This window comes from Diplotaxodon limnothrissa, linkage group LG3, assembly GCF_057381915.1.
Source record: "Diplotaxodon limnothrissa isolate DT_005_m linkage group LG3, D_limnothrissa_male_GT1.1, whole genome shotgun sequence".
NCBI lineage: Eukaryota > Metazoa > Chordata > Actinopteri > Cichliformes > Cichlidae > Diplotaxodon > Diplotaxodon limnothrissa.
The window spans coordinates 44,421,383-44,446,416 of NC_140598.1; the positions used below are offsets into that span (position 1 = coordinate 44,421,383).

At 41.6% G+C, this 25,034-nt stretch overlaps 1 protein-coding gene across 3 annotated transcripts in view; it reads right to left on the bottom strand.

Annotated features, from left to right (window-relative positions):
* LOC146636042 (phosphatidylinositol-binding clathrin assembly protein) overlaps nt 1-25,034 on the bottom strand; it is a 107,989-nt gene that overhangs the window by 26,499 nt on the left and 56,456 nt on the right. The window contains exons 5-14 of one of the 3 annotated variants that reach the window (XM_085349421.1): nt 24,581-24,674; nt 23,945-24,056; nt 21,843-21,949; nt 18,635-18,676; nt 15,943-15,963; nt 11,757-11,842; nt 11,473-11,596; nt 8,092-8,228; nt 5,181-5,281; nt 1,602-1,712 (exon numbers count right to left, since the gene is read on the bottom strand). In XM_085349421.1, the coding sequence (XP_085205547.1) occupies nt 1,602-1,712; nt 5,181-5,281; nt 8,092-8,228; nt 11,473-11,596; nt 11,757-11,842; nt 15,943-15,963; nt 18,635-18,676; nt 21,843-21,949; nt 23,945-24,056; nt 24,581-24,674 (935 nt within the window). The remainder of the gene's footprint in view (nt 1-1,601; nt 1,713-5,180; nt 5,282-8,091; nt 8,229-11,472; nt 11,597-11,756; nt 11,843-15,942; nt 15,964-18,634; nt 18,677-21,842; nt 21,950-23,944; nt 24,057-24,580; nt 24,675-25,034) is intronic. The other 2 variants (XM_085349422.1, XM_085349423.1) reach the window with 2 other exon arrangements.

The window sequence follows — 25,034 nt, forward strand, 5'->3', positions numbered from 1 at the left end:
ATGAAAATAGTCTTTAGATGACCTCTGCAGGTAGTCGCTCTTATCTGCTGTACCTTCTCTGGAGTGGTCGATAACTCGGTGTGCCTTAAAATTATATGCTTTGCAGGAGTGCCTCGGGACTCTAAAGGGTTGAGAAGCGCTGGAATTGATTGTGTCAGTTGCTGAGAGGTTAAAGGAAAGTAAGCTAATAAGAGGGCTCAGAGCCAAAAGGCTCAGACCTGCAACACTTAAGAGCCAGTCAGAGTCAGTCCAAAGCTGTTACCATAACAGGGAGGACACAACAGCAGCAGCAGGCGAGGAGGCTGAAGGATGGCCTCCTACACATCATGACTCCTCTATTCAACAATATTCTTTACAGTGTATTCATAGATTCAGCTCTGTTCACTCTGTCAGAATCATCTCACTACTAACAATGATAACAGAAGTTAACTAGGGTATTTAGCAGTTTTCTTCCAGCTTGGTAAGATCTGTTTAAATGCTCAAATTTAAAAAAGATTGCACATTAAAGAAACCCAGTAATGCCTCAATCACACTGGAGGAAAAACAGGATGACAACCTCTGACTAGAAAAACATCTATGGGGTTGCCCGATTGTGGTGACCAACTAATTTAGTGTGTACCACCCTCTCTGGGGTCAGACGACGATAAACTGGTGGACGGCAACTTGTCTCCAAACTCACACCAGCTCCAGTCACTCTCACGTGGATTTGGAAAGGTCTGCAAATAATTACCGTCTAATTTATGAACAGACTGTCAGAACACTGCAATCAATATGAGTCGGTCTGATGAGTGTAACCCATCTCTCTGAAATGTCAGGTTGCAGCTACATTGCTGCCCTGCAGCAACTATCTGTGGAGGAGTTTTAGATGTATGAGGTTCTGCCTGGACTCTGAGTGCAAGCAGGTAATGTGAACGTCGGTGTATCAAAGTAAATCAGCGATCTTTGCCATTTTATCACAAACAGATTCCATGTAAATACTAACTTAACCAACTGAGTTTAACTGCAGACTAATTCCATCTCAATGCAGCTTTGTCTACATCTTGATCCAACAAAGTCTCTTTGAGGACAGCAGCTGACTGTGAGTGGTCACAGACTTGGTCCCTGCTTTCGAGCAACCATTTCAGAGTCTGCAAGTTCATTGCATACGTTTGTGCCGTGGTCTGCAACCACTGCTTTTAAAATCAGCCTCATGGACACACATTAACAGTCTTAAAAGGTGCTAGATGTATATGCATTTTATTTTGAAAGATCATCAACTAGCTATGGCTGTGACTTTTGCTGTTCTGCTACCTACACACTGTCTAGGTCACGCTCAGATCCTGGATATAATATGTACCAGTTATAACAATGCACCTTTAAACAATAAAAAATACTGGAAGCATTTGTTTCTGAAGTCATCTTCGGGTTTGAAGTGTTACAAAAGGTCTATGTGACAGAGCGAGCAAGCTGCACACACCCACTCAGTCGCAAGAAACAAGTCAGAAGGTTAGTAAAGTGTTAAGCTTTTGTTCCCAGCAAAGCCAAAAGTTATATAATAAAAAGATGGAAAAGGTTTAGTTCAGTCTGGCTCTGCCCGGACAGTCAGGCAGAGGAGGCTTTACCGGCTGCAGGCTGCGGGCCGTTGTTACTGGGTGTGGCCTTATTCCCAAACACAGCATCGAAATCTACGGTCATGGCGGGGCCGCTCTGCTGCAGAGGTTGGCTGTCCAGTCCTGAGGAATGCAATTAAATATGACTGATTAAAGCACCGTTTGTGCTATTTAGGCTGCGCGAGATAGCAGCTGGAGACGCTTTATCGGGCACACTTTTACAAAGGAAACAGCTGTACATACATCCATCCATCAGACAGGCCCAAAGTCACAGCTTTGCTTTAAGTAAGGATTCCAGCACCTCCTGCTTAACTAATCCCATTAGATTAGGAGCACGGACGCTACAGTCCCCAGTGTACTGCTATTGTTGTTGCTCGATGACTCGGGATTCTGCGTAGGCTGTCGGGGACGTCAGCCTTTCACGGGAGAGTTAAGCCAGTGCACGAGGAAATCCACTGACGCACCTTTTTGTCTTTCCGCATCCCCGACTGGGATTAGGAGCTTGAAGCCTCGGGGGAACGGGCGTCTTTTGTGGGATCCACAAAACAAGAATACGCCCCAAAAACGTCACCATAAAGCACAGATATGCAATTATCTGCATGTAAAATGTTGCTCTTACAACATTCAGAAAAAGTGACGTCTTAACAACTAGCATGCTGCTATTTGTGCACCTGTAATTGGCAATTCTGTCACGGCACAAGTTTCCCTGACTAAAACTTTGCGTGTATGTAAAGGAAGACTCTGCCATTTTGGATATAAGCTCATTAATTTCCCAGAGATGCTCCGAGCTGACATCTATACTGTATGAGACACTGGTTTGGTGCTGGCTCAGAAAGCTCAGCATTGGGGCCAATCTATTCAGCTATATTACACGTAGAGCTGGGCGATAGAACGATAACGATATGTATCGTGATATAACTTTTACTCGATAGAGAAATTACGCTATCGCGATAGACCTCGCCGCTCTTGTCCTCAAAAAAAAAAAAAAAAAAAAAAGGTCAGCCAATCCAAATTAAGTAGCGCAGAGCCGAACCAATCACAGCCGCAGCGTCACGTAGCGTGACTTGTTACGTACAGCACAAGTGCCAAGCCGCACGTGTGTTTGTTTGCGAAGCAGCCAGCGGGTAATGGAGCCAGCGGGTAATGGAGGAAATGAGTGTGCCGACTAGAAAAATCAACCGAGCGTGACCGAAGAGAAAACAGATGATGGTTCCAACGCCGGAGAGATTGTCAAACGGAAGAGCCAAAGAAGTTCCGTAGTGTGAAGGTATTTCGGCTATTTCAAGTCTGACAAAAACAGAGTAGCGTGCACTGTAAATTGTGCCGAAAACAAGTCTGGAAATACAATAAACTGGTGCATGCGTCACACTGTGCGCCACGTTATTGTTTCGGTGAAATGAATTTCTACAATACTGTTACTGTTAATTCTACTCTCTGCAGTGTTTAAATGCTTACATATACACACAGTTACTGTCCCTCCACACATACGACTCGGTTCTGCTTCTATGCCCCAGCTTTGTTTACTTTTTCCCACCGAGGCTTCTAGACTTCTGATTGGCCAACATTTCTGCACGGTTAGGAATCTAGCGCCACCTGCTGCTTTGGCATGTTCATAGCAGCGTTTTCCTTCATTTCTGCCTTTATGTGTGGACGGGATTATTTTTTAAAACAAAAACGGAAAATCTCCGTTTTCAAAAATACCCGTGTACGTGTGGACGTAGCCTCAGTCTCTGACTGGAAGCGCTAATTCGTCATTCGGCTTTTGTCAGACTAAAGTAACTGTTAAAACTGTTTGAAAAGCTCAGCTATACAACAAGGAGAGATTGAGAATTTCCTTTTAGTTCTCAGTTTATTTGATATTGACAAAAGTTAGTCAGTTTTGTCTGTTCTTCTGTAAAACAAACTAAGATTTATTTTTAGAATTAATATTTTGTTTCTAAGTGGAATTGACAATTTAGTCTGTTTCGTTTGTTCTATTTTGAAACTTAAACGCTTTAGCGGCTGCCTTGTGTGTAGTTTGCAATATTTGCCTTTATTTATCTGAAAAAGTCTCATGTTCCTTAAGTACATCTACCCTGTTGAACTTATTATGGGAAATAAATATTTAAATAAAAACAAGCTGCTGATTATTTCACATTTTACTTGTGAGCAACGGCACATTTAAATCTTACAAATATAGTTATTTGGCTTATATCGTGATAGATATCGTTATCGCCTGAAATGAAAAAAACATATCGTGATATGAAAAAATCTCATATCGCCCAGCTCTAATTACACGTTGTGCTGTCCTTTGATACCATGTTTCTGCAGCAGTGCACCAGCTTTTAAGTCCGTTTTTGTTGTTGTTTGTTTGGCTTTTCGCTTTACCAAAAAATATGTTGACACCCACTGAAAAGCTCCAACAAAAGCACTTTCTTTCTCTTTCTCATTATGTTTGGTTTTACACTTACTGGGAAGCTTTTAGTGCATCTACAGCAGGGAGAAGGAGCCGTCTTCTACCTGATTGCTATCATCTTCACTTCACCCGTCTCTTGTGTGAGGTGGTGTACTCACAGTAAAACAGAACAGAGAAAAAACACTAGTGCAATCATGAAAGACTCAAACTGAGCTTGAATGAACCAAAATGGTAATAAATGAAGTGAATACCATTTCTTTTTTGGTACGGTGGTAAAAGTGTGAGTGAGAAAAATCCCTAAAAAGGATCATTCCAGCTGAAAAAGTGGGACAAGTCAGTGCATCCCTTTAATGGGAACGTTACAACTCGTGGTCTCAGCTAGCCACACATTCTCTGTAAAGTTTTCCCCAGCACAGCGGGAAGCATATTTCCCTCAAATATTAAAGTACTCTTTTAAAATACATCCTCCGTCTATTGCCCGACTGAAAACCCGATCAGTATCTCGTAATCTTACATCCTCTGACATTTCCTGAAGCAAGTAAGCTTTGTGGTATTTCTGAGAAAAGTACGGGGGACATTTATCTGAGCTTCTGGGTCAGAGTCCCTGATAATGTGAAAGGCTCATATCTGAAGTGAGGAAGTCGCTCTGACTGTAACGTGGCCAAACTCTGCATAATCCTTTATCATAAAGCCTTAAATACGCCGCACTAGCCCAGCTTACAGACGCATCTTTGCGCTACATTTTGATCCGAAGCGGCCGATTGCATCCGCTGAAATGTCGACCTTCTTCTTTTTTTTCCCCTCCACACAAATTTGTTGGGGTGCAGTCTGTTCTCAGCTTTTCAGCCTCAAACAAACAACAAGGAGACGCTGTGTGAGTCTCACTTCTGTACTGAGCAGCAGAGATTGGAACGCAACACAAGACGCCGACTGGGTCACGCTACATTAGCCCCTGAAGAAAACACGATGACGGTGGAGACGATGATGGTGGTGGATGGATGGTTTCCATGACGAATGGTCAGATAGATGGATGGACACAGGTGCTCGAGTGGCAGCCAGAGGGGATATTACAGAAATAAATTAACTTGTGTAAGTCTGATTATACGCATGTCTGCATCCCTGCTGGTGCATTTAATTTTATATATATAAATATATATAAAAATAAATGAAAACGTGTATGTATGCAGGTAACGTACCTCCCCAGGCACTATTGGCGTTGGAGATGGAAGGAGTGCTCTGCACAGCAGGGATGAAGGCCGGCTGAAGATCAAACAGGTCACTGTTCAGATTGGGCACACTGAGGAGAGAAAAGCAGAGAGGCAAGCCACAGAAGAGGCGAGCAGAAAAAAAAGAAAAGAAAAAGAGGGTGAAAGAAATGAGGATGAGTCGAGAGGGAGGAGGGGGAGAAAAAAGGGGAACAGGAGTCGAGTAAGTCAGCGAGAGAACAGAGAGATACGGAAAGACAGATGGAGACGCAGCATTAATATTTAATCAATTGAGCATAAATAGCTAAAGCCACCACTAAAAATGTTCGTTTGTCACAGATAAAGATTAATCCTCCCGCTCTGAAGGGCTGTAAAAACTTCCAGAGAGCAATAAAGCAGTTAGGAGCAGTAAATTCAGAGCGTGCACACTGGGCCTAAATTCTGTTCTGATTATCAAGAATAAATAGTCTTACTTTACCTCCGCTACAGCCGGAGATGAGATACGAGAAGGATGTGTTGTGTTAGATAAGAATTCTTTTTAAAAATGCACGCTGACAGAAAACAAATATATATTTTTAATCTCTGTTGCACAACAAGAGGAGGTTTGTTACTGTCTTTAAAAAGTTCATTAACATCTTGAAACTTCAGCTGAAAATCTGTATTATAATATAAAGCACCTCCTGTTGAGTTCAAATGGCTGGGCACCAGCACCTAAAACCCACTGCAGCCCTAATATTTCACCCACCGGAGCTGTGAGTAAGAATGTAAATGTCATCATGTCTGCAGAGCAAAGTCTGCGTGATGTTGAATTTCAGGCATGTGAGAACAGTTTAGCTAATTAAGTCTGTCATGTGTCCTGCCTCCTGGCAGCTTCCTTAAGTGTTTCCAGTAGTGAGAACTTGTCTGCAGTGGACTATCTCCTGTAGTAAGAACGTAACAAGGACGATGTCCTGACCGATTCTCCTCATACTGCACAAAGTTCACGAGTGACAGCGTAATGTAAGGTTAGATCACAACATTAGATCTTCACAGCATCACCATCATTCAAATGCATCTTTTTAAGTTTTCTATCAGCTCCTCTTTAACAGTGGTTATCGTCTGTCTGCAGACTTCCTATACGGGCTCTGCACTCATACAAACTAAAGAACAGATTTAGTAATGTGTCACGCCAGTGCAAACTGGGTTTCAATGACAAGACTGTATGTAAGAGGCAGGAACTCAACAGTGCTCCCACTGATTTTCACCTAGGATGCCAGGATAAAAATCACGTCAGTCACATGATCACCCTCAAATCAAAGCCAATATGTTTCATGGACTTGACAGAAAACGAATCACTAACTCATTTGTTGCTTGTGCATCACATCCAGATGACAGTCTGAAAAGTAGGGGTGGGTTTTGATAATCGATTTATCGATTAATATCGATTCTGGCTTGGATAACGTGATATCGATTCATTAAAATCCTGAATCGATTTTTTAATATAAATTTATTTTGCCCGAAATGCCAGAATCTCAGTTTCGACAACCACCAAACAGCTAAAACAGTAAATAAGAGCAGGTACACGGATTCTGCACAAAGACGTAAACACAAAGCGCGGACCCGCCGACGGATCAGAATCAGTGAGATGTCGCCTTTCTCACCCGACGGCACGGTCGGGGCTGAAAGCCGACAGCTCGCTGATTCTGATGTTTCGGCGGGTCCAAGCTTTGTGTTTACGCCCTTTTTGCGCTGATTCTAGAGCTGTTAGTTTGATCTCTCTCCAAACAATACTGACTGAACCAGCAGCAAAAGAAGATTCAAACTACGCTTCACATAAACATCGTACACTTCATGCACAGCTCTCTCTCTCTCTCTCTCTCTCTGTACTTCAAGAACAGTTTCCCGTCTAAAAATCTGTTTTCTGCATTATTCGCTTGCTTGTTACGCACAAGTCTACGTTGTTTACAGGCTGTCGGCCGCTGTTTTTTTCCCTTTTACTTACTTCCGAAAAGAAAACCTAATTTCTGCTGTTCAATACTGAACAAATGTAAACTTTTTAAAATGATGCAAAATGCAAAACGTTAGCCGTGTCTCTAATAAAACTGCTGTAACTTCAGAGGTAATGTTCATATGTTGATTAATGGTTTTCTTTTGTTTTTGATGAACTGCAGAATATTTTTATAAAACCCAGGCCAGGAAAATCACCTTCATGTTTTTCTGTTTTATCTTCAGCTACTTTGACACAAAGGCCTCTGCTGTGATGCTCACACCTTTGATAAAGTCTTGTGAGTGTCAGCTTCCTTTTTATAGATGCAAAAATATGTAAATGTACTGATCTGAATTATAATATTTCTGACTGAGGCAAAATTTCCCAGATTCAAATCGAATTGAATCGAATCGATTCTAGAAATCAGTGACGATACCCAGCCGTACTGAAAAGTAGCTGCCTACTAACACAGGAGGAAACAATGTAAGTGAACGGACCAATCACAAGTGTTGCAGACTGTGCTGATGTAACGTGGAGTTACATTTCTCCGGGTGAACGTCAGGCTGTAGCGTAAGGTTTTAGATGAGTTACAAAGTAACTCCTGTCTACGTCTAACACAGTGCATTGGTGTTAGAGCTACACTGTAGCTGGTCAGTGGTGCTGTATCAGTTACCATATTACTAAGTGGGTTTCATTTAAGAACTCTATGTGCTGCTCTTGTCTCAAAACCTGCTGCTTGCAGCATGAAGTCAGATCTCTGCTGCACACAGGACGGTGGTAAAATGCAAATGCCTCACCGACCTGTTCAGTAACGTGCACACCTGTGCTCGTTACTGAACATCTTTACAAAGCGCTGCATATTTAAGCTAATGGCTCCTTTTCAGTGTGATGAGTATGACTGTGTGAGGGAGGTGTTTGGCTGTGCAGCGTGCTCACCTGTTGGTGGACAGCGTGGAGCTGAAAAACTCCGGGGTCTGCGTGACGTGGTTGTTGTTGTTGGCGCTGCCTATCGACTGGCTGCTGGGGGAGGCAGAGGGTGGAGTCTGCATGGTGATCTCCTTCAGGCGCTGGTCCTGGAAGGAGAACACACAGCCGGGAGTGTGAAAAACAGCACAATGTGACCAGGAAGGCAACACTTAAACAGCTATTTCCCACAGAAATAAACAAGAGGCTCTTTTCCAACAAGCTCCGATCCGGGGGAAGTGACACACTGTGTGCACATGAAGAAAAATACACATTTCCACAGAGGAAAGCACCACCCTAAACCTCCGCAGTTATATAGCTTTGTGTTGCTGTTTTTGATTCAGGCATCTAATCTCACAAATGAATGACGTGACGCAAGGATGAGCAAGAGAAAATACACAGGAGAAAGTACGCTTTGGGGATCTACAGAGTCACTTCTTGGCTTTAAAAGCCAGGCCAAATGAATTCCCAGCCTCAGATTATTGTGCAGTTTCGCCTGCCAAGGCTGCCGTGTTGTTTTTGATTCAGCGCACACAACAATACAATGACAGGCTATTAGTGTAAAGTACTTTAAAACTAATTGTTTCCAGCAAATTCTTTTTTGTTGCGATGCTAAAAAGTCCAGCAGCGCTTGACCCCGAGACTCAGGTGCTGCTGAAACGCTGAATGCGGATCTCTCTGCTGACAGAAACACCGACATCAGCAGAGTCCAACCAAACTGGAGAAAACAATAACAGGTTTAGAATTTTGTGCCTTTTCCGCTGATTCGGGAAGATGAATTCAAACGCATGTGAAGCCTGAGCTGCGCACGCCTTTACATTTAGCTGAAACAGGAGTAAAAAAGCCTACCGTCAGGTTATGAAACACATCTGGATAATGCAGTTTTAAATAATTTATTCATCAAATCATCATCAAAGCACTCTGAAGGTGTTCCTGCAGCTCTAGAGACTCTTAACTCTTGCATTAATATAAAGATTTTGCATCAGGATCAGCTCGACGGAAGACGTCCAACTGTCAAGCAACTCTGTTCTCAGTCATCTGTGTTAAAATTTAAAACACATGATAATAAAAATAACTAATATCGGTTTCTCCATGCGAGTCACAGAAGACGCTGAAGCTTCGAGTGCCGTTTTCAGCGACCACATCGCTCGCTTTTGTCATTCTCGCTGTTGTTATTGCCTGTTTCTCGTCTCACACTCGTGTCCTTCCCCTGATTCGCTGTGGCAATGAACTCATTTCTCCACAGGGATCGATGCACATATGTCCATATACTTTATTGATAGTGCGTGTTTAAAGAAAAAAGGAAAAAGAAAGGAAACAACAGCTCTGACCAAAGTGCTCCCAGTTAAAAGAAAGCAATAAATAGAATGAATAGAATAGCCCTTTATTGTCATTGTACATGTACAATGAAACTGTGGGTGCTCAACACCAACTGTGCAGGAAGAAATATAAATAGTAGACAGCAGGAGAAATACATACAAAAATAAGAGAAAGGCACACGTTAGAGAATAAGTGGCAAAAAATAAATCACGTCTTAAAACAAGAAGGAAAACTAAAGTGCAAAACTAGAAATAAAATGGACAATAAAAATAATAATAAGTCAAAAAAAAAAAAAAAGAGAATGAAAGTGGCCAGAAACTGACTTGAACCAACACTTTTTTCACACTGTGAGGGATCACTGCCTTACTGTCATGGTTTTGCTTGCATAATGACAATAAAACGTCTTGAATGTTTAAGCTTTCAGGTGCTTGTCCAGGCATTTTCACTTCAGCCTGAACTTTCAATGTATGCAAATGTTCTACTGCACTTTACAACCTCGTCCACCTTTCAGGGATTTTGGACTTTGAGCGGATTAATAGGCAGAAGCTCCCGCTGCTGCCGCGCCGGCCTCAGCCAGGCCGAGTCCTCTTCATCGTTATTCTGACAGTGCAGCGAGGAACAAATGGGAACTGCTGTTATTGTTTTGGCTGAGGCCCCAGCTGGACAGTAGCTGAGCGTGAGTGCATGTGTCCATATGGACACCAGAGAGCGCAGACAGCTGGACAAGAGTATTTGGACGACCCCCGCTAACCCCAGAGCTCGTTCTCTCTCTTTTCAGCTCCTCTTCTTTACTCTGTTCTGCTCTCGCTCTCACTTTATCTCCCCTCTCCTTTCTTACTAAACCCAAAAGGTAATCGGTGGACCCTGGCAGAAACGGGGGGCAACCAAAGGCACGGAGTAAACAGCGTGCTAAAATCCCATCAAGCACGTGCACGTGAGCGCACACCTAGGCGCGCTGGCTGGCTGGCAACACACAGACAAGTGTAATCTGCCAGGATACACACAGAGATCCCAGTAACACTGGGAGACACGTACTGTATCTTTTCTGCCAGGATGTAAGCACGCTTAACATGCACACACACACTGAGTCGCTGTGTTGTAGCTTCACTGCTCCTACTCAATTACAGTTTGCTGTAAGGCAGGACTCCCAGGGCTGGAGCAAGAAACGTCAACACATTTTACACTTGACTTTTCTATTGCTCACTTTGCCACTGAGACTGCCATGACACACATACACACACATATACACATACACACACATACACACACATATATACACACACACATACACATACACACACACACACACACACATATACACACACACACACATATATACACACACACACATATATACACACACACACACACATACATACATATATACATATACATATATACATACATATATACATACATATATACATACATATATACATACATACATACATACATACATACATATATACATATACATATACACATATATACATATACATATACACATATATACATATACATATACACATATATACATATACATATACACATATATACATATACATATACACATATATACATATACATATACACATATATACATATACATATACATATACACATATATACATATACATATACACATATACATATATACACATATACACACATACATACACATACATATATACATACATACATATACATACATACATATACATACATACATATACATACATACATATATATATATACATATATAACTAAAAATAAAAGCCTGCACTGATTTCATTCATCGAAGGCTGCTGAACGACTGAAGCATTACTGAATATGTGGGAAGAAATGGCTGTGTCTGGCAGGAGCTGCACGAAATCGAATAAATTGAATCAAGTGATGCCACTTGAAAAGTCTCTTGAAAGGGGAGACAGCAGTAACTACTTGACCTGCTGCTGCTGGCCTCTCTGCTGCTGCAGCTCTGACTCTGCCCTGCTTTGATCCAGAAACAATTTGGCCAAAAAGAATAAAATTTGTTACCTTGAGCGCCTGCAATCTGGCCTGTTCCTCCTCCAAAGCCTGCTGCTTCTCCTTCTCATCCATGCGGCTGAAGGACATGCCGGTGGAGGAGAGAGACGAGACGGCGTTCGACAGGGTGGATGCTCTGCAAACATAAGAGAAAGGGGAGAAAACAGAGGTGGTGTTCAATTTTTCTTTTTGAGGGAGTACTCTCGAGGAGGAACGGTGAAATTTCATATGATGGAAATGCAAATGACGCAAACTAGAGAAAGGCTGATGCCGCTGACCAATTATAACGTGTCTACCTGGTGTCTGCATTCAGCTCCTTGGTCTTCTTGCCCTCCAGAGAGGCAAGGTGCTGCTCCAAAGCCTCCAGCAGGCTGCTGGGAGCCTGAGAGTCGAGTATGAGGGGAGAAACGGAGGAAATTCAGTCATCCGCTCAACTTGTTTCTCTCACATGCAAAAAAACAAAACCCCCCACCTACACATACAGTAACAGACACAAACAGCACCCAGAGTTAGTTGGTCTCACAGGAAGGTAACAGAGTACATCAGGCTCCAGGAATAGCCAAGGCAACATGCAGAAAACACTCACACTGTTAGCAGGAGACTCAAAGGAGAGACACAACAAAGGAGGAGGTTGAAAAAGAGTGAGGAAGAAGTTGAAGAGGAGAGGCTGCGCCTTATTCTCTTGACTTCCCGAGCACAGAGCGATCATTTCAATGCCGGGCCTTCCCTTTGCTACGTTTGCCTCTTTGTCTTATTCATCTTGCAGTGCCCTCACACCGCGACGTCCTGTCAAACAATACCAGGCTGTACTCTTTACCTCTGACTTGTCAGTGTGCCTCTGCTGTAGCTTTACTAATTCTCTCTGCATTTATTGCACTTGCAGACTGAGATCATGGCCTCGCTTGTTTTTCCTAAAAACAAGCGAGGCTAGGAGTGTTTAAAGAGCCTTTTGTTGTACAACGACACCAGGCAGCAGCGCTAAATTTGAGCTGTTGTGTACCAGTTAGCGAGTGGGTTACTTGGGGACTGTTGCTATGCTTCTACAGATAAAACAGTTCGGCTGCAGCTTCGAGTTCAACTCCAATTGTTTGACACTGCACAACAGGACGTCTTCTGCACTCGTTAGGTGCCTCATTAATGCCAAAAAAGACCACAGCAAAACAGCAAGGCGACAGCGAGCCAGGCAGCCGCACTATCGCTGCATAATCAATGGTTTTTAAGAGCTACGGAGGACCACGAGTGCCAAAATTAGAAATAATTACATTATATTAAACGGGACATAAAAATTAAACAAAATCAATTAAATGACATCAACTGATTCAACATAGCTTTGCATTATTTAGCTTTACTTCATTTCCTATTTTAAAGTATTTCCCTTAATAAATGATGTATTTGTTATTGCTCTGATGCTTCTTTAGGTATTTCTGATTTACACAAATAAGTAGACTGTAATTCAAAGTGTGTTTCTTTGTCTGCTAAAAAAAAATTGAGACCAACAGCTAAACAAGATAAAGACGATAGATTTCTGGAAAAAGAAAGTATCTCTATTGAAATAAATGAATATATATCACATCAAAGTAAACTGGGATGGAAAATACAACCAGAACCTTTTCAAATATAAAAATAAAATTGGCAAATAAATCAATCTGTCACATTTCATTAATGAAATGAATGCCTACAGTATTTTCTTGATGCAATTAATGGCTCATTTACAGTGATGCCCATAACTTGTTGGGAAAAGGCAACATTTTCAGAGTTTTGCGTCTGTACAACACCACGTGGGAGACTTTCAGCTTTAATTCAACGAACAGTTTTGCATAAACTGTTTAGGAAATAGAGGTCAAACTCATGGACATCAACAGATGTTGTGTTTCCTTCACTGTTATGGCCCTGTCCATAATCTGTTTTGGTGGCTGTTGTTGTCTGTCTGCCTTTAAGTCTTTGCAGGTCCCGGAGTGGATGAGCTGACGGCTGCTGATTGGTCCCCTGGCCATGTGATCTTCTTCAAATCCCTCACCAGCAGTTGTCCCGGGGCAGCCACTGACAGCAGCAGCAGACCTGACCCTGGCCTCCAAAACTTGAGACTTTTGTGCTTGTGATTTGTGCGGCTTCTCTGAGTTCTGTATATAGTGTGTATATTAGCTTTCATTGTACATAGCACATTGTAAATAGCACTGCAACAGAAGGGGTGAGCTGCCGTATTGTTTTTCCTTGCACTGTTTTCTCCTGTTTATTTCAGTTAGGGAGTTAGGTGTAGCGCTTGTCTTTTGTTTGATGTTTGATTTCACATAGGGTTTTAGATAGCACCTCCTCCTGACTTAGCTTGTTTTGTTTGTTATTTTGGCCTTTGTTCACCCTGGAGCTTCATTTTTGCAGTGTAGATAATAAAACACGATTCACTAAGGAATTGGTTTCCCTCTGTGTATGGTTTTGGGGACCAGGGCGGGGTAGTCTTTTCAAACTTATGTTGCGTTCCTGTACCCCTAGACTGGGGCGTAACATTCACTGAGATGCTCCAACAGGCCCTTACTACAGCTCTCTTTAGCTGCTGCTTGTCTGTAGATCTCCATCTTCAGTTCTGTATCTTGTAACTAAAAAGCCTCTGTGTTGGTTTGACATCAGGTGACTGACTTTTTTTTTTTGTCCAATTTTTTCTTGGGTTGCTTTGGCAGATTTGGCTTTTGTCCTTTTTGCAGAACTGTGCAGGCCAAGTCTAATCTGGTCTTCTTGTACTTGCACTTTGTTGTAAACAGTCTGTATTTCATGAAGGTGTCTCTTGATTTTACACTCTGACAATAATACTCATACCTCCTTGAGATTGCTCCTGAGTTGGTTAGATGTTGTGAATTTATTTTTCTTAACCATGGAAATAATTCTGACATCTTTAGTCACATCCTGTGGGGTTTTGGTGGGACTTTTTGGTGTTCCTGAGCTGGCCGGTGCCGTCCCCTTTTTAAAAAAAAAAATGAACCAAATTGTTGATTTTGCCACACTGAAAATTCTTGCTGTTCCTCTCTGGTAGGTTTATTTTAGTATTAGAGCCTAATGACAGCCTCCCTCACTCACACTGTCATCTCTTTGGGTCTTACATTTAAAATTAGTTAAAAGCCTAAAAAATAAAAATTCAACACTTTGAATCAACTTTGGATATTAAGTCTGCTTTATTTTTAGAGAATAACAAGGAACTGTAACTGAAAGTGCCTGTCAGTCAGTTTTAAACCTCTAAAATACGGTAATATGTATAAAAATGGCTGCAATTTTTAAACAGTTAATGCAAAATGTTTGTTAGACCTCTGAAAACCTTCACAGTCAATCACAGACTCAGTGATTTAAAATCTACTGTGGTGGTGTACAGAAGCAAGACTGCAAACAAAATGTGTCACTAGTCCAATAAATTAGAGACCCAAACTCATCATTTCTATAAGTGGGAGTTTCAGTCGTCCATACTTAGCATGCAGCAATTAAAAGAATAGTTCATCTCTCTTTTGGCTTTGGAGAGAGGAGGGGAAATTCTTTCACTGTGAAAATATCACAACGTCATGTCTGCCTCTCCGTCCGCAAGAATGCAAAGTTCGCTGTCAGTAGACACACACACACAGACACACACACACACACACACAGACACACACACACACACACACACAAAAGAGGCATTTGGAGGCTGGGCCAGACAGTGGGTTCTTGCCAAACTGTTGCCTGGTTGTTAAAGAAACAGCGACTTGCACAAAGAAAGATCTTTAACTGCCGCAGAGTCTGAATAGGTGAAAAGAAGACTGTGTGTGTGCTTAGTCAATATTAGCTCTGACACACACACACTCTCAGAGGGGGGGGAAATATCACGAGCATGCCTTGCTCTTAACATAAGATGCTTAGCAGTAATACCTCTGACTTTAGAAAGCACTGAGAAAAAAGTGCTAGTATTAAAAAAAAAAAAAAGAATCCCTGCTTTCTTCTCTCTGATGTTTCCTTTATTTTTTGACAGTGATTACGCAGTAATGCTCGGGTCATTCACTATTAAAGCACCTGCACCATGCGTGTTGAAGAAATGATGTCGTGCATGACAAGTATGAAATAAACAACATCTAAAAAGGAGGAGGACGGAATTTAAATGAGCTGAGCCGAAAGCCGTTGCAGAGATTCTTTTCATGCAGATGAAGACGGAGGGGTGAAGCTTCATTTTCTATTCATGAGGTTTCATGGCCTTTTGCTTGTCGTGCCAAGGCTGTGTGTGTGCGCGTTTGAGTGTGTGTGTGTGTGTGCGCGCGCGTTTGATAGCGACTGCCACCTGAGGCTGACACACACATATTGCACTGAGTTGACACCAGATCATTCTGCGCTCGAAAAACAGGGGAAGAGCATGCCTTTGAGGGCTTGAGGTGCAAGTGTGTATGGTTGCACACACACATGCTATGAAGACGTTCATGCAGGAGGAGGAGGTTAAGCAGGATTGGGGGGGCGTAGAGTATGCAACCCACCACCTACAATGTATGATCCTTTTGTTTTCTGCGAGAGGAGGGGGAAGAAGAAAAACGTCTGTTTAATGACTACAGTAAACTGTGCAGTTTTACTATGAGTTCAACACCCACACTGTCAGCTCGCATGCTGTTGACTTCCAGCTTCACACTCTAATGATTTTTTAGTAATGCATAACCAAGGTCGCGATCCAGCAAGCTGTAAAGTTTTACTGTTGTGTGTCAGTGTGTGGGAGACTCCCCCTCCCTTTAGGCAAAAATAGGAAAAAAAATTCACCCAAGTTTATTTCAACTATGAGCCAAAGTATGCTCAATTTAATAAACTGTCAATCCAATCAGGGCTGCAGCTTATGATTATTTTGTTATGGATGAATCTGTCAGCCAAGGACACACCAATTGATAACTCGCTTCTGAGATATGGTGCTGATATTTGAACAGCACCAAACTGAGCTGGCTGAGGCATAGCAGAGACTGTGACAGCGACAAAGGAACTAGATGACACCAGGATCAGTCACATATTGTGGCTGTGTGCTATGAAAGAAGTCGCGGGTGGGTGAAATAGATCTGTCAGAAGCAACTGCTCTATGCCAAGTTAATTTTGACTCATTGTTATATAAAATACCAAAAAGAAATCCCACAACCCAACACTAAGACAGCATCTCTGATTACATGCATCCACATTTAGCCTACACTTGCTACTTTAAAGATACAGTCAGCAGAAAAGAGGATACTGTAATCATAAATATGCATAGAACAGTATGTAATTACTTTTCCAGCAAACTGATGCCTTCTAATAAACGTATAATTCATCTATTAAAAAGCTGGTTTGCAGAAGCCAGCTTGTTCACCAACCATATTTGAATACAGTGGCCAGGAAAGACAAGTCACTGCACATTATTGGCATTTTACGTAAGCAGCTTGAGATCAGCCTCCTGTCTCCACATCGCTGACAACAAGTTGGCTAAACAACAATAGTTGGTTTTAAACTAACTTTATGCTAGCTAATGTTAGGGTTAAGTGTCAAAAAACACAAAACAAACAAACAAAAACATTCCCTTTGATAAACAGTTTGATTACATTCTCACATCAAATGAGAGTTTATTCACTAAGTGTCTGAGTCCAACAATGTTACATCCGCTTCAAAAAACCCTTCACTAACCCTGGCTAAAAGCAGCTAACAGACACTAAGAGCTGCTAATAAACACCAAGAGAAGCTAACGGCAGCTAACAGAGGCAAGCAGATGCGCTTGTTGATGGTTCAACATATCCTCAACAACACCATCATTTATATTCTCTACAGTCGCAGCAGATGGCTGCCCCTGCTGGAGGTGTCTTCCTGTTCAAAGTAAGTTCTTCTTCGCCACTGTTGCCAACAGAGAAATGTCTGATTGTTGAGGTTTTTTCCCCCCTTTACAGCAGATCTCATCCAACTAGTAACTAAAATTAACTGACTGACTGTTGTTGCTCATTAAGAATAATATGATACTGTACAGCAGGTCTGCTAGTTTCGCTGTAAATGCCTTCTGTAGAAAAAACATACACTTTAATAATGCTCTATCACACAGACCAGCAGCAAATCATCACCATTTAGAATCTGAAACAACCAGATAATCATACTTTTGCTATCATTTTGAAAAACAATTAATAGCTTCATTATTTCTCAAAAACAATGTTCTATAGTACACAGCCTAACAGTTTCCGCTTCTCTAATGTGGGGATTTGGGCCTTTTTCCTGTTAAATATTATTGCAACAAACCCAATATTCTCGATTTTTTTTGTTTAGTTTTTGCTGTTTGACCAACTAAATGAAGCAATTAACGATGCCACTTACTGCAGTATTTTACACAGATTAATTAAGACAACCAACAGATGGATTGGTAAAGCAATCATTAGCTGCAGCCCTCTTGGTGATCAATTTCACTCCACTGAATCCAAGGACGGGCCTTCTATTTTTAACACATTTAGAACAACAAAGAAGGCAAACAAACACAAACAAACAGAAACAGGTCATTAACGGTATTGAAGTGAATTATAATGTGTGTTTATGGGTAGCAGTGTAACAAAGAAAACAATGTCCTTGATGTTCGATCATAAACCACGGGGAGGATAAAAACAACGCTTCAAGCGATTCCACTGAACTCACAAACAAAAAGGAAAATTTATTCTTGACAATTAGAAAGTGCTGTTGCTGTCCTGTTTTTTAAGCCCTTCATTTTTGCAATTAACTTTAATTTAATTGATTCAAGGTCCAAAGCTCATTGTTTGGGGTTTTTAAATCGGCGTCAGGCATGCCGATGGCCCGGAGCGCTTAAGCAGGCCAACTTTAACACAGCTCAGTCTGTTTTTTTGGGTTTTTTTTGTTTTGTTTTTTTATATCTGTAACGAGTATTTAGAAGTGAAAGGGAAAGCAGGAAAGCAAAATCAATTATACCAGAAGGGAGTTGCCTGGATTCAAACAGTAAATTCAGGTTAGCTTTCTTTTAAAGAAACAAAAAAGGAGTAGGGTGGAGAGTGAAAAGGAAGTAAAAAACTGGTCAGGAGGGAGAAACAGGCATAGGCAGGGGTGAAATAAAGTGTGAGTCAGTGGATGAAAGCACAGAGAGAGCAGTGAGATAAGAAGTAGTGCTGCAGGAGAAACTCTTTGGGGGAAAAAAGGTGAGAAGGTTGGAATTAGAGAGGTGGACGGTGAGATGTACACTGACCTGTGAGAGATCTGGGATGTCACCCTGATCTATTCCAACTTGCTGTCGTCAAAAACAAAATTTACAAAAGGAAAAAAAAAGAAAAAAGGAAGGGGTCGGGGGTGGGATAAAATGGAGAAGGAAGCATAAAGAGGAGGGCGGGGTCCATTTGGTGAAAATAAAAGGATGAGAAAAGAAAAACAAAACAAAACAGGGGAATCATTACTTCATGCAGCGGCAGTGTCAACAAAAACAGAAATAAACATGAAAAAGTTTGACATCTCAACAGTGAATGACAACAATGACTGCACAGTGATAAACATGTCTGACCGATGAGGGAGAGCAGGCATGAAGGATGGCGTGATAACTCTGAAAACACTCATAAAGGACGCCATAACCTGCACCAAAACCATCTCCAAAACACTAGGACACGACATAAACAAGCTTATTTTCCCCTCTTTCAAACCTGTTGTCAAACTCACCTTCAGGCTTTACCAACAGGAAATATGAGTAACGTTTAATCCTGTTACTTGAAGATCGTTTGAGTCAATGAAGAAAAATGTACAGCCTCTTTAAATTATTAGACCAGGATAGCATTTAAATAAATAAATGATCTGGTCTGAAGCAAGGTTTAAAAGATTAAAATACACCCTCAGATGAACAGCAACAATATTGTGTAGTTAATTTAAAAACAAAAAAACCTACTTATGCTGCTTCTGCATTGTAAGTAAGTGGACTGAGGACAAAAGACATCAGGAATGATCTTAGAGAAACAACTGCTGACAATGATTAAAAGTCAAATCCTGAGCAAAGTCCATCATTCTACACTGAGAAAGATAATTAACAACTTTCCCAGCAAACCCACCCCTAGGTGAAAGAAACGGCAAAAACCCAAGAGTTACATCTCAGATCTACAGGCCTCAGTTAGCATGTTAAATGTTAAAGTTCATGACAGCACAGTTAGAAAAAGACTGGATAAGTATGGCTTGTTTGGAAGGACTCTCAGGAGAACGTGTCTTCCTTCTAAAAAGAACACGGCAGCATGATTTAGGTTTCCACTGCATCTAAACAGACCACAAGATTTGCTGAAGAATGTCCTTTAGACAGACAAGATAAAAATCAGATGTGTGGTTGTAATTCACAGCTCGACATTTGGAGACAGCCAAACTCAGCATATCAGTACAAACACCTCACACCAACTGTCAGGCACGGCGGAGGTGGGGTGATGAATCTGGGCTTGTTTTGCAGCCACAGGATCTGGGCACGTTGTCATTGGGCTGAACATGAACTCCTCTGAATACCAAAGTATTCCAGAGACAAACATCTGTCTGACAGATAAGGACGAGGAGTTTGACTCTTTTTCAGCCATTGTGTTTTAGATTTGCTCCTGTGTTTGGGGTCCTGAATGAAATGCTGCGGTGGTACCTTAAGCAAACTGTGCATGAACAAATACCTACAAGCCTCAATGAACTGACTACACATGGTAAATAACAGCGGGACAAAATTTCTCCAAGATGATGTGAAAAACTAATGAAGTCCCACAGAAAACAGTTCCTTCAAGGTGCTTCTACAAGCTGCTCAGTCCTGGGGTGCACTAATTTTCTATAAACTGTTTGTGTGTTTTAGCTTCATTTTCTTAATTAAATAAGGACATTGTGCAATTTGTCATATGTTGCTGTTCATCTGAGGTTGTGTTTACCTGCTGAGGATTTTTTAAATTATGTCCTGATACGTAAAACATTAGAACTGAAAGACAGCATATTTTCTTTCCCCCCCTTTTTTCAACTTTAACCAGTGGGCTTGCATGAGAGAACACAGATATCCTAAAGTAAAAAGAGTCAGATTGGATGTTAAACAGTCTTTACCCTGCTAGCTGCACAGTCCAAAGTCAGTAAAATGTCTGATTCAGCCACTGTAAGAATTAAACATGTGCCTTCCAAAGACGATATTTTAATTAGTTGGCCTCCAACTTATACTTTTGATTATTTATCCTGTTGTCATTTATCACAAAACAACCAAACATGAATATCAAGGGCACATTTCAAGTCAATCCAGGTGCTTTCAGTTATTAAACGAAAGCTTAAGAGTTTAGAAAAATGGGACGGTCCCATTTTAACAGGAGGCCTTTTACACTGCAGACATTTTTCACCAATCACACGACAAGAGGGGTAAATCTCAGAATTAATGAAGACTAATGTCCAGTCACCTGAGTCCTCTCACTGTTCATGTTGCTCCCTTTGATTAGAACAGTTCTGAGCCACTGGTAATCTTTCTAACTGCAGGGCCTGAGCAAAAATGTCTGCTGTGGAAAGCTGCTTTCTTAAAATGATGCCCAACCCTCATGTGCAAATCTGCTTCAACAATCCATTGAACTAAAAAGGTAACACCTCAAGATCTCAGTTGTTTTTAGTACATTTACTACACTGACTACTCATCTTTTCGATGTAGCGTTAATGACCACATGGAGCAGACTCATCTGCACCAGCTCGCTACTGAGAAACATGTCATTTAATTTATGGATATGTCATAAACTGCATAGATGGCTTGGAAATCCCTGAAATCTACATGTTTGAATCATGTCATGTAAAACATGGAAGCGAAAAAAATATATGAATAGCTCAGAGCGCTACTCAAAAGCCAATTATAAAAGACAAAAGGAAAGTGACTGGGAACATTTATTTTTTTATGTACATTAATGGAGAGAAGATAAAACCCACTAATGTGGAAGTTACAGCAGCTGATCTCACTGTTTCAAGTCTGCTGAAACACCGGGAGGGATGGAAGAGAGGGGGCACCAGAGGGAAGACAGAAAGAGGGATGATCTGTAGGCGCTGGGCGAAGGAGAGCCACACGAGTATCCATCTCTGTCAGGGGCGGAGGGAAGAGCGAGGGAGGAGAAAGGATGAGATGGAGGAGTGTGGGGAGCAGAGGGAGAGCGAGCTAACGGAGCGCCTAACCACATGCTCCATCTTCGGGGTTATTTTGGGTGCATATATATGTAAGTGTGTGCAGCAAATGTGGGGCTGGGAGGGCAAGTTAGGAATTCTGGTTTGAAGAGCGTACAGTAGCTGTGTGAGCAAAAATGTGGCCCTCTTTATATGCACTTCTGGTTCACCGTATCTGTAGGTTTTATGTATATATAAAGGTTTTTTGTTTTTTGTTTTAAAAACCTTTAAGGAAAATGGTCAAAATTGCCTTCAAAATAAGGTGTCTGCGTGGAAAAATATACCTCTGCCACTTTGAGGAACTCTGAGAGCTTCGTCATCCTGTAAAGGAACTTCTTGTAGATGTCCAGGGCATCTTTACACTGGTTCTTCTTCATGTCAAAGTATTTCTCTACAGAGAGGGAAAGACATACAAATTTAAAAGGAAAAAGGAAGACAGAAGTGTGAAGTACAGTACGAAAGTCAGAAGTCTTGAGCCACCCCTCATTTCTACTCGTTTGTCTACTAAGCAGCCAGACTTTGGAAAGTTTTCTTGAGTAATAGTTCTCCAGGTTTTCTACAAGTCTTTCACAGTTCTTTCTTTGGACATTGGCTGCTTTTTCACTCACTTCCAGTCCAGTTCTTATACCTGACCATTTTCAGAGCCATTCTTTTTCCTTGACTTAACAAATGCACCTAACTCAAGGCATGGACTAGTTTTGTGTCTTTACAAAAGAGACCGTTAGAGAGAACCAATTTTAAATTGTATCTTTAGGCACTTTATTACTTGCCTGTCACCAAAACACATCATTTGTTTGCCTTTGTTTAGTTGAGTCTATGAAAAAAGGCCAGTGATAACAGAGTTTGACAGGCATGAAATAACATTTTTGCACCAACGAGGTGAAGAGCTGTTAGCCGACAACTTGTCATATGCCAGCAAATCTGAGAAAACCGGACAAATGAAGGACAAAAGAAGAAGTGACAGGCCTGAAAAACTGTTTACAGCAGTTGAAGAGTATCTGAAAGTCATGTCCTTAAGAAAAAAAAAAAATCCAGCAAAGACCTGACATAGTTCTACTAGAGACCTGCTGTTCACTGAAGCCCCGTCAGAAATGGTCTCAGTGGAAGGGTGGCTGTCAAGAAGCCATTCTTAAGGAAGGGAAACAGGGAGGAAAGGCTGAGGTATGTCAGATTACAAGGCTGGCACAGACTGAAAATCAGTGACAACAGGTCTGATCGAGCAGGGAATCTGAATTTGACATTTTTTGTTCAAATCAGTATATAAGGAGGAGGTCAGGAGAGAGGTGGAGGCTCTGTCATGGTTTGAAGATGCATTTCACTCAGTGATGTTGGGGATCTTTTAAAAACTGATGAAATTATGAACGCAGAAAAGTATCATCGGATTATGATGAAAAATGCAATATAATCTGGAAATGGTTTCATTCATAACAGCATCATTTTTCAGCATGACAATGATCCCCCAAACACTCCCAATGCAGTAAAAGCATACTATGATAGACAAACACACAGTGGAACTCTATCAGTCATGGATTGGCTTCACCAGAGCCTGGACCTCAACTTTATTAAACCAGTGTGGGATCATCTCGACTGACAATGGAACAAGGCAGAAACGTCCAAAGAAAAGCTTTAAATGTCCTTTAAAAGCCTGGAGAAATATTCCTGAAGACTGCTTTAAGAAATTACGAGAAACCTTGTCCAAAGCCCCTTTTCCATTAGTACCTACTTGGATCGATTCGGCACAGTTTCACCACGGTTTGCAGGGTTTTCCATTAGGTCATAGTACCTGGTATCAGGTACTTTTTCAGCACCTGCTTGGCCGCAGTTCCAAACGATCCAACCAGGTACTAAAATGTAATGTCATCACACTGCATGCCACCGATTAGCTGGTCAGTATTGTCACTCGAGAAGTCATGAGAGCGTCTCGTTCACAAAAATTTGAACCTCGGCAATGAGGGAAATGGCTACAACATGGTGTTTCAAGAAATCAATTATTGAAACATTATTTTCCCAACAAAATATAGAAAATGAGGGGTAGCTCAAGACTTTTACACAGTACTGTAAGGAAAGGAGGAAGTAAAGAAGACAGGAACATTCATCGGCTGTAGAAAAAGAAGCTTTTGGCAGCTACATGACAGCTTGTCAAAACCTACTGTGCGCACACGTGTGTGTATGTGCTGGCGAGAGGGTTTTTATACATCTGCTTGACAAGAGCGTGAGTGTGAGGACACGCATAACACACACAAAAAACAAACTGCAGATATACCTCATCATTCCTGACACATGTAGGAGAGAAAGCTCGCTGTTTATCCTGCGCGCGCGTGTGTGTGTGTGTGTGTGTGTGTGTGTGTGTGTGTGTGTGTGTGTGTGTGTGTGTGTGTGTGTGTACCCAATAGGTTGATGACCCCTTCATTGTAAGCAGCAAACAGCCTTATGGAGTCCTTGAAGAGCAGCATGAAGGCTGAGTTGATCACACCGTTGGTCAGCTCATTAGGGTTGGCCTACAGAGAAGAGAGGTAGAGAGTGAGAGGGTGAAGGAGGCGTCGCTCTCACATCTTTCCAAAGCTTTTCAGAAAAATAAAGCATCTCTTTCAAATACCGACACCTCTCCCCCTTCGGCGTGAAGCGAACACATCACCACACACCGAGCAAAATGTCAATTTAGTTTAGGTGGAGGGGATAAAAATAAAAAACCCCATCACTTCCATACACACACACACTCCCTCAATACACATTCAGTATGCATTTCAATGAGAAACCATCCATTTTATCACTCTTTGAAGCTCGCTGGCACAAACCACAGCACCCTCACCAATGAGTCCCCACCCAGTCCTCCCGTGCCCTTCCTAGACGCTCGCACTTAGATGTGCAATCTCTCCCCATAGTGTGATTTTTTTATTTAATACTCCTATCAATGCATTTCAAAACTTTACAAACTGTTTCAATTTACATTTTGATGAGAAAGTGAACGAAGCATGGCTGACACAGGACGCGCACATATGTAGCACACAAAGACACTCGGTACCTGGAAATCCAGCAGAGCGTCCAGCTGGTTCTGGATGATGGGCAGCGTCTTGATCAGCTTCTCTGTGTTCATGGTGCGCATCACGCCGTCAATACTGACAAAACAGGAAGCAAAAACGCACACAAACACACAATTACAGCAGGCACCTGGTGGACAAAATTTAAATTCTGATGCAAATTAAGAGGATTCACAAAAAAGGAATGAAGTGATGATCCAAAACTATGTGAAGCATGTAGTAAGTGAACCGATATTTTGCATACTGAAGCATCCTCAGTAGTGCAAAGTGCTTTTTTGAGGTGCAACAAATGGGAGACTGAAAACACTCTCTGATAAATAATGAGACTCTGCTCAGCTGGATCAGCGTGACACAGATTCAGTGTCATTCCACCGGCTGGACTTTCTGAAATTGAAATGATTGTGTGCACACACAAAACCTTCAGAAAGGATGCACCCA